At 60.7% G+C, this 15,665-nt stretch overlaps 1 protein-coding gene across 1 annotated transcript; it reads right to left on the bottom strand.

The window, feature by feature from the left end:
* Window positions 1-1,134: 1,134 nt before the first annotated feature.
* RAC2 (Rac family small GTPase 2) lies at window positions 1,135-14,844 on the bottom strand. The gene is made up of 7 exons (XM_079775677.1): window positions 14,728-14,844; window positions 12,633-12,704; window positions 6,252-6,369; window positions 5,481-5,543; window positions 4,874-5,033; window positions 2,502-2,634; window positions 1,135-1,926 (listed from the first exon to the last, which is right to left on the bottom strand). The coding sequence occupies exons 1-6, from the start codon at window positions 14,760-14,762 to the stop codon at window positions 2,504-2,506; spliced, it is 579 nt and encodes a 192-aa protein (XP_079631803.1). The 5' UTR covers window positions 14,763-14,844; the 3' UTR covers window positions 1,135-1,926; window positions 2,502-2,503.
* Between the last annotated feature and the right edge of the window lie 821 nt (window positions 14,845-15,665).

Here is a 15,665-nt window from a genome sequence, read left to right as displayed (position 1 = left end):
AGCAGAAAGAGACTCCCCTCAGACTCCGGCCTTAGGAGAGGGGGCACCTCCGGGCTTTTAAACATTGAAGATCGGGTGTGGGCTCTGACCCACCACATCTGTGTGCGTCGTGTGTTGGTTTTACTGTGGGATGTTTGTTTCCTACGAGAAGTAACGTTAAAAACATAAACTTGTCTGAGCTGAAAGGAATAAAGGTGGGGGTTTCCCCCTGCAATCACTTCCTTTCCAGAGGGGGAGGCTGGGGGAGGCAGGGGAGCGGGAGGGTCCTGCCTAGAATGTCAGGGCTTGGGGGACAGCGTGAGTGGCTGGGGCTCTGGGGAGAAGAAAATAGAAACTCAAAGCAATTCCTGGGCTGGGAATCGGGGACGCTGAGCTGTCAGGGGCGGAGTTTTCTGTCTCTGTTTTTATTCCTTTATGCTAGCCTCTCTGGAGCGCCAGCTAACTAGGTCAGGAGCTCGTGCGGATCCCCACACCTGGACCTGGCCCCCCCACGCCCGCCCCAAACCCAGAACAGCACCTGGCACAGAGTGAGTGCTCGATAACTGTGTTGAATGAGGGGAGGTGGGGGGGGAGTTTAGATAAAGACGTGTCATCGTCCACAGGAGTGGGGAGTCTGGCATTTGTAACGTGGCAAACACGAAGGTGAGTGACTCCGTACCAGGCACCGCCGCGCTGGATGGGTGTGAACTTCTCGATCCTTCCAGCAGCGCCATCTCTCTCTTAAAGAAACGCGCCGTTGCTTAGCGCTGCTGGGACTGGCATTGCTTCCTTATGCTCCCGGACACCTTCCTGTGACCTCCAGGAGTAGAGGCTGCGAGTTCCAGCTGCCTGGCACCCCTCTTCCCAAACTCCCGCAGGCTCTCCGTCTCCGTGTAGGGACCCACCCCTCCACCCTGGGGGTTTGGCCGGGCCCAGCAGAGCCCAGCAGCTCCCTACCAAATGTGACTGGTTGAAATGGAACCCAAGACCTAAGCTGGGCCAATCAGGGTAAATCCTCATTGGAACTCTGCCTGGGGCAAACACTTGCTCTTCTTTTTTTGTTGCTGAACTTGAACCTGGAAGGATGAAGCCCTGAGAGTCCCCTTCCTGAGAATGAAGCAGACAGCAGAAGGCAAGGCAAAGGGGTACAGGAAAGTGAGCCCTGATGACGCCATCTGAGCCCCCTGGATCACGCTGCACCTGAAGTCATGATATTTCCAAACTGGAATCAGTACATTTATTTTCTACTTAAGCAGGCTGGACTGGGTTTCCTGTTTGCAATAGCAAAGGTCCTGGTGAGCAGGGTCTGAGGCAGCCCAGGATCCTGAGTGGAGCAGAGAGACGAGGGCGGCAGGAGCCAGCTGCACCGGCTTCGGGCTGGCTGGGCAGTGCCCACAGACTGCTAGGAATTCTGATTGTTTTCTGTTGTCCCCAAAGGAGAATTAAGACCAGAGGGACACACTCCTGAGACACTCAGATGAGCGCAGCAGAAGAACTTCCCGACAAGCAAGACCATCAATATGGGAGTCGATGCCTCGGGGGCAGTAAGAGGCCCGTCCCTGGAGGCAGACACGTGGTGGCCTGCGACCATCTGGCCCAAAGTTTCCAAAGGAGATTCAGGGGTTGGGCGGGGCTGGGGTAAATGGGTACATGCTGCCTTATGTGGCGGGGGCACCCCACAGGAATGCAGGGGTGGCTAATGGGTCCTGGGGCTCCCCTCTGGCCCCTGGGGAGGCAGGAGCATGCGGGGATCGGGACACAGCACCTACGGATTCACACCTTCGGACCCTCGGGGCCTCGAGCACAGAGAAGACGATGAACCGCGCTCTGCGGCCGCGTGCTAAGAAGCGCCACAGGAAGGGGACAGCATGGCCAGCCGGGGTGCCATCGGGTTTTGGGTGGGGGCCCTGGAGGGTTAGAACCATCTGGCTGGGAAGACTGGGACACCTGGAAGGGAGACAGGCAGGGGTGAGACTCTGGGGACCAGCAGGATCTACAGCCAGCTTGCAGCCTCCCTGGCTCGCAGCTCGTTCCCGCCTTCCAGCTTCCGGTCAAGGTCGTCCGCCCACCAGTCCTGCCCGCCCTGCTCTTCCTCCACACCAGGTCCTCCCGCCCTTCTTCCGCCCCAGTCGTCTCACAGCTCTGTCTCCCCTGCCTCCACCCCTCGCTGTGGGGGTCAGTTCTCCCTGGCTGGCCTGGGCTCCCCTGGGGGGCAGGGGCTGAGGTGTCTCTAACCCTTCTCTTCCCCGCCCTCCTGCAGGGAGGGCAGAGTGGGGGCTCAGTGGCACCCATGCCTTGGCTCAGGTTACCGGGTCTTTTCTCATACCTTGGGGCTTCCCGCTGGGAACCGGGCTCACTGAGCTGCCCTGGCTCAGGCAAATGGGGAAACTGAGGCCACTGCTTCTCCTCTTCTGTCCTGGTCTAAGTACCACGCCCAGTGAAATGGAGGGCCCCTGCTGGCTACAGTCTGCTGTGCGATGGAGGTGGGGGTGGGGGGTTGAAGCAGGGGGGAGGGGCCTTACCCCTAGAGGATGCTGCAGGGGCGCTTCTGCGGCCGCGTGGGCTGGGGACACAGGACGGCCCGGATGGCCTCGTCGAAGACCGTCTTCAGGCCGCGCTGGGTGAGGGCCGAGCACTCCAGGTATTTCACCGAATCTGGTGAGGCAGCAAGAGGGCAGAGGCCAGGTCAGGGGAGGGTCCCGGGCAAAACCCCTCCCAAGACACGTGCCTTCCCCTGACTGGGGGCCACCTGGGCTGTGCCCCGCAGAGCAGGGGACTGAGCGCTCTGTGCCTGCTTTCTCATGCCTGGAATAGGGAGCCTGACTCAGTGGGAGGGGTGAAGACCGGCAAGAGCAGGTCTGTCTTTCCTGGACACACAAGCCCTTGATTTGTGGAAGGGAGGGGGGAATTTTGATACTTTCCTGGGAAGGAAAGGGCTCAAGCTAGTGACCGAATCTTTCCATGCCTCAGTTTCTTCTAGAAAAGAGACCCACACCTGCCTCCATGCATTCCCCCAGGAGGCCTGCGCCACGCGTTGCCCACGCACAGGACCTCCCAAATGTCTGACTGTTCCTTAGCCTCTCCCCATTTTAAAGATGAGGAAACTGAGGCTCCTGGAGGTGAGGTCCTTTGTCCAGTCACACGTCGCCCTGAGGAAGCTGGGGGCCCTCGGCCCTCGGACAGAGGAGAGCCCCTCCCTCTCTTCCTTCCTCCCCGACAATGGGAGGAGCCCAGGTGGGCAGAGGCAGCTGCTGCCTTGTCAGCTCTGCAGCCCCCCACCCCCAAAGCCCTTGGCCTGGGCTGGTCCAAGACAAGTTCAAAGTCCCTGCCTCCGCACCACGCCCCCAACTGGGATCTGCTCCAGGAGAGATTGGCTAGAGGCCAAGACAGGACCCCCAGGTCATCTCCTTACAGAGGGGAAAAGACTTTTAGGGACTCTGTAGGCAGCTTCGCAGGTGGGGAGACTGAGGCCCAGGGAGAGGCCACCGGCTCAAGGTCACACCAACGGTGCCAGAGCCAGGAGCAGCCGCGGACTCTCAGGCCCCTTCTGATCCCAACGCGCGTGCTTTAAAGGGAAGGGTTGACGCAGGCGGGAGCGTCAGTCTTGGTGGAAGGGGTCCAGGGGGCCCGGCCGGTCAGAAAGAAGAGGAGCCGGGGGTGCCACCCCCATACTTGTGAGGGAAGGCTGCAGGCCGAACCAGAGCCCCCGGGATGGGGCATGGGACCCAGGGCCTCAGCCGAGCGGAGGTCCCCTAGGGAAGATGGCCATGTCACTGGGCTCGTCAGGGGAAGGGGGAGGTGGCAGCTGCGGTTTCTCTTCCTGTGAAGAGATGTGAGTCCCCAGGGCCCTCCCAGTTCCGGCGGAAGGAAGAGTGGCGGGGCTGAGGCAGGGATGGGGTGGGGAGGCCCCACTGATTGGGGGCCAAATCCTGGGCCTGCAGGACCCTGGGGTAAGGCAGTGTGCCCTGGGTAGCTGGGTCACTGGTGGGCCTGGGCTCTTGGGCAAGTGTGCCCTGGGCTGTAGGTGGGTCAGGACTGCCTAGGGACACCGTGGGAGAGGCCACCACCAGGGGGCCCCTAAGCCAGCAACTTCCTGTCCTGTGTTCGAATCCCAGTTCTGCCACCTACTAGCTGTGTGACCTTTAAAAAGCCACTTTGCTTCTCTGGGCAGTGATCAGGAGGCAGAGAGGAGTTGGGTGGGGGTGGGAGGTGAGGAGGCAGAAGGGAAAGCCTCACCTTGCAAACCAAGGCAGAAGCGCCTCTTCCAGGAAGCCTTCCTGGAAAACCCAAGCCTGACTTGGCTGCTGGTCCTCTAAGCGGCCACAGCACACCCCACTCCATCCCTGCTTCTCTCCGGGCAAAACACACTTTATTTCAAGAGCCGATTATGGTTTATACTAATAACTAGAAATTCATGCATGGTTAGGGTCCCTGGCCAGCAATCAGGGCCTTCTGGCTGCCGGCCGGGGCCTCCCTTCCCCAGCTCCTGGCTGCTGGAGCCTTCCTTCGTTCCACACCGCCCCCTGGTGGTAAGCGCACGTCATAGTGAGCAGTCGGTCTCCCAATCGAACTCCCGTGGGGACAATTTGCATATTAGACTTTTATATATATAGATAGCTAACACAGACAGATTCCCTCGCGCGGGTGCTGGGAGCCAGTCCGTGTTAGTTATTATTAGGTGCCTTGAGTATTCATTTGTTTAATTCTCCCGGAAATATTTCTATGGCCAGGTTTTACTGGTGAGGAAACAGGCACAGAGAGGCTAAGCGATTGGTCCAGGGTCACACAGCCAGCACACGCACACCCTGGTCCTGGAGCCACGCCTGCAGTCACCGGAGGCTGAGTTGGGGCTCCCCCTGCATCCAGTTCCCCTCTCTGAGCCCGAGCCCCATACCGATCTCCTTGGCCAGTGCCAAGCCCTGCGGGTAGGTGATAGGCGCCAGCTTCTTCTCCTTCAGCTTCTCGATGGTGTCCTTGTCGTCCCGCAGGTCCAGCTTGGTGCCCACCAGGATGATGGGTGTGCTGGGGCAGTGGTGCCGGACCTCGGGAAACCACTGGGCAGGTGTGGGGACAGGAGGGGCACGAAATCATGCGGGACAAGGGGAGGGGGCACGAGATGGTGTGGGAATCAGGGGGAGCACGAGAATGGGGGAGAGAGGGGCACCACGTTGTGAGAAGATAAGAGGCGGCGTGAGTTTGTGAGAAGAGACACGAGGTTGCACCGGGGAGGGGCACGCGGTTGCAGGAAAAGAGGAGGTGTGATTGTGCGGAGATAAGAGACAGGCATGAGGTTGTGGTGAGGGGGCGGGGGGGGGGGAGGACAGGTTAGAGAGGGCGGACACTAAAGCTGGCACTCCCAGCCCCCTCTGCGACCCCCTCCGAGTCTCATCCCGAGTCTCCCAGCACCGGTTGGCACTGCCCCAGGGACAGGCGTCAAGGTGCTGGCCCCTCCTCCCTCCCTCCTTCCCTTGGGCCCTGCAGGCCTGCTCTGCTCAGCTCACCTTGGCGCGGACGTTCTCATAGGAGGCTGGGCTGACGAGGGAGAAGCAGATGAGGAAGACATCCTAGGGACAGAGCAGGCCAGGGCTAGTGAGGGGAGGCCCGGGGTGTCCCCCCTGCAGCCCTCCACACACCTGGAGCACTGAGCAGTGGAGCAGCCCAGGGTAACGGGGCGAGGGGGGTGGGGGGGCGGGTAAGGTCCAGCCTGCTGCCTGTTTATCCAGCACTTCCCAGTGTCCTTAGAGGTCCTTCCTCACACAGACCCGGCAGCTGGGCTGCCGCCCCCATTCCGCAGATGGGAAGAGTGAGGCTGCAAAGGTTGGCGGGTTTGCCATCTGGAGCTCCAGAACCCACACTCCTAACCAGGCACTCACTACCCCTCCATCCGGTGACCAGCCCTGGAGGGAAGGTCAAGGGTGGAGGGGGTGGGAAGTGGTGGTTGCCCAGCAACCACAGAGCCACCGGCAGGCTTACCCGGTCTCTTCTCTCCCCACACCCAGCACACCCAGGGGTCACTGTCCTAGGCTCCCTACTGAAGACCCATCCTGGGTCTGCCTGCCCCACCCACAGGGAGCCCGGTGGGGGGGACTGGGAAGAGGGCCGAGGGCAGAGGGAGGAGTCCCTGGTTGTGCCTGGGGAGGACAAGGCAGAGTCCTCGAGCTGGGCCTTAGGGGAGGGTCAGGGTTCACCAGGCCAAGCTGGCCCAAGGGCACCCACCGCAGAGGGAACAGGGGGAGCAGAGGCCAGCCCGCGAGAAAGGTTCCGGGGCTCACCGTCTGCGGGTAGGAGAGTGGCCGGAGGCGGTCATAGTCCTCCTGCCCGGCAGTGTCCCACAGCCCCAGGTTCACCGGCTTGCTGTCCACCATCACGTTAGCTGAGTAGTTGTCAAATCTGTGGGGAGCGGGCCAGACAGAAGGTCAGTCTCCTGCCCCAGGGCCCAGGGCCCTCCAGCCCAGGCCCAGGCTGCTGGAAGCTGAGACCCAGAGAGGCCCTACAACAGGACCCAAGTCACACAGCACGAAGCAATTAAGTGGGTTTTCTTTTTCCCGTTACTGATTCACAACATAACAAATCAACAACTCAGGTAAGCCCTAACCGGTTTGGCTCAGTGGATAGAGCGTTGGCCTGCGGACTGAAGGGTCCCGGGTTCGATTCCGGTCAAGGGCATGTACCCTGGTTGCGGGCACATCCCCAGTATGGGGTGTGCAGGAGGCAGCTGGTCGATGTTTCTCTCTCATCGATGTTTCTGGCTCTCTATCCCTTTCCCTTCCTCTCTGTAAAATTTCAATAAAATATATTAAAAAAAAACACTCAGGTAAGCATAAAGAGGGAAGCAGTGTCTCGATCAGTTTCCTGCCCTCACCTGTTCTCTGCAGAGGTGGTTTTTCAAGGCTGCGTAATACTCCCTCCAAGGTTTGATCGGAATACATTTACCCACATCCTATGCTGGACATTGAGGCTGGCCACCCCGTATTTGCTGAACAAGTGTTTATCCCCGTCTTAGGTTGGGTCTCCCCAGAAGCAAACCCTGGGGTGAGGGGTGGTGCAAGTGGTTTGTTTGGAAAGTGAGTCCAGGCAGCTACAGGAGGCCAGTGGGGAGGAGAGGGAGGGCAGCAGCAGACACAGGGTGAGCTAGTGAGAAGTGACTGCTGTGGGCACGTGGGGCTCCGGCCAGCCAGGGCCACCGGGAGACAGCATGGGCCAGGCTAGGGCGCCCCCCGCCCCGAGGGGCCAGGAGCTGGGGTATTGCCCACCATCTCCATCTTCCACTTTTAGAGGGATGTCCTGGGGTATTCATTCCCTTGTTATCCAACCCACCTGAGGACACACAGAAAGCTATCAGTCACAGGACATTTGGGGAGATGCCACTGGCACACGCTGGAAAGACAATGCCAAAGGGTGGCATGGGCACCAACCATGACCCCTGAAACCCCCCTGCCAGTGCCAGCGAGGCCTCCGGGCAATCTAACAAGCTGACAGATTTTAAACAACAACAACAGCAACAATTCAACGGTATTTTTCACTACACACATCCCTGAGAAGAAGGTGCTGGTTCCTCATGCCGTAGGATGTCACCTCCTCCATGCAGCCCTCACGGAATGCTGCTCAGTGTCAGGCTGCAGCGCCCTAACGCTCCAGAGTAACTCCAAAGACACCTGTCCTGAGAAAGGCCCCACAAACAAACAAACAAACAAAAAAGGTGACAGCCTAACTTCTTTTAAAATCCTCACCTGAGGATATGTCTATTGACTTTGAGAGAGAGAGAGAGAGAGAGAGAGAGAGAGAGAGAGAGAGAGAGAAACACACACACATCGATGTGAGAGACAAACATTGACCAGTTGCCTCCTATATGGATTGAACCCACAACCTAGGTATGTGCCCCGATAGGGAATAGAACCCACAACCTTTTTTTTTTTAATTTTTATTGATTTTTTTACAGATAGGGAGAGGGATAGAGAGCTAGAAACATCGATGAGAGAGAAACATCGACCAGCTGCCTCCTGCACACCCCCTACCGGGAATGTGCCCGCAACCAATGTACATGCCCCTGACCGGAATCGAACCTGGGACCCTTGAGTCCGCAGACCGATGCTCTATCCACTGAGCCAAACCGGTTTCGGCAGAACCCACAACCTTTTGATGTATGGGACGACGCCCAACCAACTGAGCCATCCAGCAAGGGCAACAGCCTGGCGCTGTAACACACTCTACTTGGGGAGTGTTCCTGGTTACCTCTCAGCTCCTCAAATGGCCCTGCTCCCTCCTGCCTGGAAGGCTCCTGCAAACTCCTCCCTGACTTCCCACTCTCCTTCCTCCCACACTGGGCTGACTCTTACACAGCCCCTCCTCCAGCCTTATCGCAATGCCACCTCCTCCAGGAAGCCTTTCCTGACTCCCAGCCAGGTTGGGTCCCAACCAGCAATCCATGGTGAACTCAGCACCTCAAAAGCAGGAGCTTGTTCCTCACTGCACCCTGAGGCCAGCACCGTGCTTGGCACATAGTAGGTACCTACTCTGGGCACTGCCCATACCACTGGGATTTCAGGTCCAAGGAGACACCACTGGGCACGACGGGGAAAGAAGTGTCTGTGTTGTCTTTGGCTTCTTTCAGGATAAGCTTGGGACACTCCCTTCTCTGATGTCCAGTCTGAAACTCTGGTGCCCAAAAGCCTCCCCAACTTCCTGAGCCAAAGGTGTCTGTCTTCTCTGGATCACCCCACAGGGTCTCAGGGGCTGTGGCCAGGGCGGGGAAAGCTGCATCCTAGGATCTGTAGCAACACTGAGCACCTACTCTGGGGCCGGGCAGAGGGCTAGGGGCCTTCATACCACAGGTCTTGAAGTCCCAGGTGGCCCAAGACTAAAGGACCTCAAGTTACTCCCAGTAGACAGATGAGGAAACCGAGGCCCCAAGACCAGCCAGCTCATAAACAAGGATCTGAACCCTGCTTCTCCCATGACCCCCATTAGTGAACCTGGGGCCAGCCGTCTGGGATCAGTCACCCAGAATTGGGAGGGAACAGAGATCTCCTGGTAAAGTCTTGTCCGGGCTGTGTGACCCTGGGTGAGTAACCTAACTTCTCTGAGCCTCACTGTCTTCATTGTGGGAAAGCCCTATCTCTTGGGACCATTGGGAGGATCCAAAGAGACAGAGGACATGGACGCCACCCCGCGGGGAGCTGCTGAGCCGCTGAGTGACCTTGTCTCCAGTGTCCCTGCACACGCTCCACCGCCCCTCCGCAGAGGACCAGCTGTCAGGGCCGGGGTGTCTGCGGGGACTCCTCGGGGATCTGCAGCTCCCGGGGGTCCCCCTTACTTCAGAGACCCACAGGCGGCCTCCACGCGAGGGCCTCACACACCACCGTGTGCAGCCCTCACGCCCATGGCCAGAGGAGGACCTGGGCTCAGAGGCAGGAAGGGGCTCGCCAAGACCTCACAGATGGTGCAGCCAGGACTGGATCCTGTTGCCCAATTCAGAGCCCCTGTGGTAAGTGTCGCTGCAACCTCACGGCTGGGTCTCGTGGGGTTTGAGCTGGGGCCTGGGGGCTGACGGGAACTCTGGGGAGGGCAGGGGGCGCCCATTTGCTGAGCACCCAGGAGCCACAGGGGCTCCCCAGGCCCCTCATTCCTAGATCATTTCAGTGGACCTGCCGTTGTCCCCATTTTACACACGAGGAAACCGAGAATCAGAGACTGGGAGTGACCTGCCCACGGTCACCCAGCTGGGATGTTTGCACCAGAGTCTGTGCGGCCTCTTTCTGCACTCGCCAGCCCTGACCCTGGACTGGCGTGGAGGAGGAAGGTGGGGGCGGGTGAAAGGGGTGCCTGAGTTCCAGCACCTTCTCAGGGCAGACTGCCGCTGGACCTGCCTGACTGCTCAGCTCTGTTCCAGCAGCTGGTGGGTCAGACGGACGAGGACAGGGCCCTGACCGCCCAGAGCTTCCGTCCCAGCAGGGAAGTCGGGGGAGGGACCGGCTATGAAGGACGTCAAGCAGGGTGGTGGGATGGAGGGGGCCTGGGTGGAGGGAGGGACCACCTTGAGGACAGGGTCCAGGGAGGTGATTCCTGGGCCAGGAACTGACTGGTGGGGAGGGGAGAGCGCAGAGGTTTGTGGGGCGCTGCCCTGTCTGGGGTGATGGGAGAGGTGGGGGCAGCATTCCGGGCTTTGGCCACCAGGATAGGAGATGGGCTTGAAGGGTAACGGGGCCGTGAGCTCAGCTGTGCTTCCATTTGAGAATGGCTAGAAGGAGGAGTGGTGGGGAGGGGAGAGCCCCTGCGCCACAGGTCTTCCTGCCATGTCTTTGCACCCCAACATCTGGAGAGGTTTGGTCTCCCCGTCCGTGAGGTGGGGGTCTGAGCCTGACTGCTCGCCCCCAGCTGCTGGGAGCAAGCTGAGCGGGGCTCTCGCTCACTTGGTCCTGGGCCTCCCAGTTCCCAGCGAATCCCCCCTTCCCCACCCCGGAAGCTCTTCTGACCTCCATCCCGCTGCCAGTTTCCCCAGCCACGCCCCCCGGCTGCCCCGCCCTTCGTTGTCAAGGGCTCAGTACAACCTAAGGCCCCCCCTGCCGCAGGGGCGCAGGCGTGGGCTCGGGGCCTGTCCGAGCTGAGGCCCTCTGTAAGGGGGCGGCAGGCAGGACTGGTCACACACTTTGCAGGATCCGGTGCAAAATGAGAACACAGGATCCCTTGTTCAAAAATTAAGAATTTCAAGACAAGGGGGCATGACAGCATTAAACCCAATGCGGCCCCTCCCACGCGCGGAGCCCCTGCAGCTGCAGGGACGTGGCGTGGCGAAGCCGCCCTGGTCTCCGGCCAGCTCCTCAGCCCCAGCGGGTGGACCTCGTCCAGTCCGTTCTGGCTGCTCTGCAAGGGTGCCCCGGCCAAGCCAGCTCACCAGGGGCCAGTCTCCGAGTTGCTGAGAGCACCTGCCCCGGAGAACACACCTTCCATCTCCCTGGACAGGGGAGGCAGCCCGCAACGAGCTTGGGGTCTCCCAGCACCGCCCCCCTCCTACAGAAAGGGAAACCGAGGCTCAGAGAGAGGACGTGACTGGTGTGAGGGCCCTCAGCAAGCGTGCCCTCCAGCCCAGCGGGGACGGGCCGAGGCAGGAACACTCCGGGGACCAGGCCTCCTGCAGCAGCTGCCTCCCGCTGATGGATGCCCGCTTGACGGCTCCACTCCAGAGCCAACCCTCCCCCCGCTGGGAGGTGCCGGCCACCGTTTGATAATTGATGGTGACCTGGCAGATAAGGGCGAGTGTGGAGAGAGGTGTGCGCAGGCGCCACGCTATGGGGAGGCGGGACCAAGCGGGGCAGTTATGGGTTTTCCAGGCTCCCTGTCCAGGTGTCCCTGCCCTGTCCTGGCTGCCTGCCCCCTCCTGCCTGGGCCGGGTCGGTGTCTCAGTTGAGGGAACTTAGGGCACCCGGGAGCCTGGGGCAGGCCCCTGAGCGGCCGGGAGCTTCCTCTCCCCCCTGGGTGACCTGGTAGCATAATGCCCAGCTCCCATGAGGATCAAATGACATTTTGTGAGGCCAGCACACAGCAGGCCCTCAAAGATGGTCGCTGTGATCAGTCCTTAAGTTCCCCCCCCACACACACCCCACGAAGTTCAAGTCAGGTCAACTCAAAACATATCTCCTGTGTCTCAGACAAGGAGTCGGTTACACGGAGCGTAGACACTGCGTTAGGACAGTGGGCTGGCCTGAAAGGCGCTGGACTGGGGGCCCTGCATTTCGCAGGCTCATGGTCAACATCAGATAACATCATTCTGGGGAGTGAGAGACCCTGCAGGCTAGATCAGGAAGGCTTCCTGGAGGAGGGGGCCCTAGAGCTGGGGCTGGCGGGCGGAGCACATGGACGTGGGAAGGACCGGTACCCCAGGCAGAGGCAACAGCTAGAGCAAAGGCCCCCCGAGTGGCAGTGGGAATGCCCAGGAGTGTGTGGTGAACTGAAGGGGCCGTGAAGCTAGGCAGGAAGTTGGGAGAAGACCACACAGAGCCTCGGGTGCCGAGCTAAGTGCTGGGAAGTTGTCCTGTGAGCGATGGGGGCCGCTGGGGACTGGCAGGGGCGGGGCTGGTGCTTCCCCCTTACCCTTCCTTCCTGAGTCTGGCACCCACTCTTTGTCACATACATGTCAAATGACAACTCTGACTCCACATCGGACGAGAGGACGGCCTCTGATTGGCCTCCAGGGGGCACTGCCCTCTCCCCCAACACACACGTGCGTCCTGGTATCTCTGCTCCTGGTGACCAAACCCCTCGATCATCTCCTTCCCCACCCTGTCCCTCTCCTCCCCTTCGCTGCCACAGCCCCCCTTCCCTCCCTGCTCCCGCTCAGCCTGGCCGTCCCCATCTCCCTCTTCCTGGAGGCCCTCTTGAAGGCCACCTGCTCCCCTTCAGCACCCTCCACCTCGACACAGTCTCTCTTCGTTTCAGGAGCCCCCAGCCTTGCCCCCTGACCGTTCATCTCGGCCTCAGTGGCCGCCTCCCCAGCCAGATCTTTAGGGGCTCTGCCAGGCAGACTGGCTGGGATATCTCCCCATTCCTGGAACCCCAAGTGCCCACACATGGCTGCCACACAAGAAGGGCCTGAGAAGGGGGCGGGCTTGGCGATGCGTCGCCCCACCCTCCCGGTGCCCGCCCACACAGACACTCACACGGTGGGGATGTACTCTCCGGGGAAGGCATTGGTGGTGTAGCTGATGAGAAGGCAGGTCTTGCCCACGGCTCTGAAAGACAGGAAGTTCCGGAGGGCGTCAGTCACGGGCCCTGCCTGGTCCCCGAGCCCAGCCCTCAGGAGAGACCCAGGCTCACCCTTCTGGGCCTCAGTTTCCCCATCTGAGGATCCCCGTGTCAGTGTTCTCAAACCTGAGAGTCATCGGGATTGCTTGTCAAAGGGCAGACTTCAGACCCCACCCCAGAGACTCGAACCCATTGCTGGGGCAGAACTGGGAACCTGCGTTCTGAGAAAGCTCTCTCTGGGGATGCTGATGGGGGACCCAGGGTTAAGACACCCCTGAACTGGACAATGCTGCAGGGCCCCAGTGCTTGACCAGGGCTCTGCCATCACACCTGGTCTACCCCCTGCCGGTGGCACCAATTTGGGCAAGTCAGTTAATCACTCTATGCCTCAGTTCCCCCATCTAGAAAACAGGGATGAGTCCGTCCTCAGAGGAATGTGCTGAAAAGGAGATTAGATGGAGCCCATGAAAAACCAAGCACAGTACAGGGCCCGGCACAGCCACCGGCTGTTGGGGAAAGCCTGCCCCCCACCATCCTGCCTCATCAGCAAGCACAGCAGTTAAGAGCTCAGAGTCAGAGAGACCTGGGTTCAAATCCCATAAGGTCTTGGAAAAATTACTTAATTTCTTTGAGCTTCAATCCTCCCACCTGCTAAATGGGCCTAATATTAGGGTGGGTGAGAGGATAAAATAGAGGCCCGACACAGAGTGAGTGCTAAGTAAACGGTGATGGCCCTTTATTCATGCCGTCTTCCCGGGGCTGCTGGGCTGGGAGGGGGCGCAGGTGGAAGTGCAAGGTGCAGGCCAGGCTCTCCCCGCTGCCTCCACTGCACTGTTTTGTCACTTCCTGTTCTGAGGAGCTGGCTGCCTGTCCCCCCACCCCCCTCCCCCTCCCCCCGGGCCTGCCAGCAAGGTAACTTTGAATGACTGGAACGTTGCCCTTGGCTTCCGCCCTGCCCTCCTCAGATCAGATGCAAAGCAGAAGTGGGCAGGCAGGAAGATAACGGCCAGGCCAGCGGGTGCCTCAGAATCAGCTGAGGGCAGCCTGATCCATCGGCCCGCCCCCTCGGCCCATCAGAGTCAGAGTAAGTCTCTCGGGGCCTCAGGCTGCCCATCTGTGGAATGGGAGAGTCGGACAAGAAGCCTGCCCAGCTGGAACGTGCTGGGCTGGGCCTATGGAGACTCCAGGACGAACCGAACCGGTGGGCTGGACCCTGAGCACTGTTGCTAGGCGCCATTTGGACCTGTCATCTCACAGCTCAGGAAACTGGCCCACCAGAGGGCTGACAACCCAGAAGGCACCTCAGTCCAGCCTGTCCCAAACTGACCCCCGCAGTCACCTCTCTCCCGCCCCCTCCTCCCCATCCTCTCTCATGTCCCTCCTTCTGCTTCTCACCCACATCCCCCACATCCTCCCAACGGGGCAGCTGCGGGGGAGGGGAGGGGAGGGGAGGGGAGGGGAAGGGAGAGGAGGGGAGGGGAGGAGGCTGGGTTACTGAGCACACACTATGTGCAGGGCAGCCACTCAAAATGCCTGAAGTGAACCCCACCAACACTGGGGGGAGATCCCAGACGGCTAAGCCGAGGTTCAGAGAGGCCCTGTGACTTACCCAAGGCCACACAGCAGCATGAGCCAGTGACTAGAGCCCAGATCAGCCTGGGAACTGAGGCCAGATTTTTGGTTCCCCACCCTCCACCTGCGTCCACAGAGCTGAAGACTGAGGTCCCGTGGGAGACCTGCCGCAGCCTCCGTGGAACAGGCGAGGGGCCCCAGGCCCCGCCACCCGCAGCCCTATACCCTCCACCCAGGACGCTCCCGGGGTGAGGTGGACAGAGAGAGCGAGGTGTCCTCAGCCCACCCCAGGGGCTCCCTGGGGCTCCGGGGAGAAGGAACCAGTCCTCCTGGCTGCCTCCGGGGACTCCCACAGGTAAGGGGCCTCCTGGGGACACCTGTGCAGGAGGGTCTCAGGCTCCCCGGTGGGGGCCGTGAGGAGGGTCACCAGGTACCTACCCATCTCCCACCACCACACATTTGATGGCCTGCATCGCGTCGGGACCTGGGGCGGCGGTGACTGGAGCGGCTGCGGCACCCGGGAGCGGAGAGCCTGGTAGGCGCCCCCGCGGAGCAGCAGGGACGGACGGAGGCAGGAGGAAGCGGAAGGGGAACTTGCCCAAGCTGCCCTCACAGCCGTTTGCAGAAGGCGGAGCGTGCGGTCTGGCGGAACAGCTGAGGGGGGGCGCCCAGGTGCTGGTCCGGGCCCCGGCCACCCCCACGGCCATCCCTGCTCTGGGGCACTAGCTGGAGACCAGGGACCCTCTCAGCTGGGGACCTAGGGACCCTCTCACTTCCACGGGCAAGGCCAGAGTTGTTCTCCAAGAACTTGAGGTTTCCAAGAATTTATTCCCACTCAACTCGAAGCAATAAGCACTTAATGGGCATGTGCTGCGTGCCAGGCTCAGGATCAGGTAGTGCTGAGTCCAGGTAGCCGGGTCCTGGGGAAGGTAGGACCTCATCACCGTCGTCCATCAAGGCAGAAGTGATGGGGCCACGGGGGACCTGCAGGGAGGGGACCTCAGAGTGACACAGAGGGAGAGCGGGAGCCCCGGAGGTGGCATTCGAGCCAGCCCTGAAAGGTGGTGGGAGAGAGGGCACCCTGGGGGAGGGGGTTGCCTGAGCAAGACACGGAGGCTCCCCGCAAAGAGAGGCCCCCTGAGCAGGGAAGGATGGGAGATGGGGGGCGGGGGACGGATGAGGCAGGAAGGGAGGTGGGGTCAGCTCAGGGAGAAGGGGAAATAGGAGGGAAGTGACAGGCCGTGCCCTGTGCTGGAGGCAGCCCTGTGGGACCAGACACCTTGGAGCTAAGTCGGATCCACGGCCACTTTTAAAGGTGCAGAAGCAGAGGGTCTGAGAAGTCAGGTGACCCCAAACCCTCCTGGCACCGCAGCTGC

The sequence above is a fragment of the Cnephaeus nilssonii genome (assembly GCF_951640355.1).
Source record: "Cnephaeus nilssonii genome assembly, chromosome: 6".
Lineage (NCBI taxonomy): Eukaryota > Metazoa > Chordata > Mammalia > Chiroptera > Vespertilionidae > Cnephaeus > Cnephaeus nilssonii.
This window is presented reverse-complemented; position numbering and strand designations above follow the sequence as displayed.

Coding starts and splice junctions, on each gene's coding strand:
- RAC2 (XM_079775677.1), bottom strand. CDS start 14,762: ATGCAGGCCATCAAATGTGTGGTGGTGGGAGATGG. Junction 5,544..6,251: donor CACTCTCCTACCCGCAGACG/GTGAGCCCCGGA, acceptor CTCTGTCCCTAG/GATGTCTTCCTCATCTGCTT. Junction 5,034..5,480: donor ATGAGAACGTCCGCGCCAAG/GTGAGCTGAGCA, acceptor ACACCTGCCCAG/TGGTTTCCCGAGGTCCGGCA.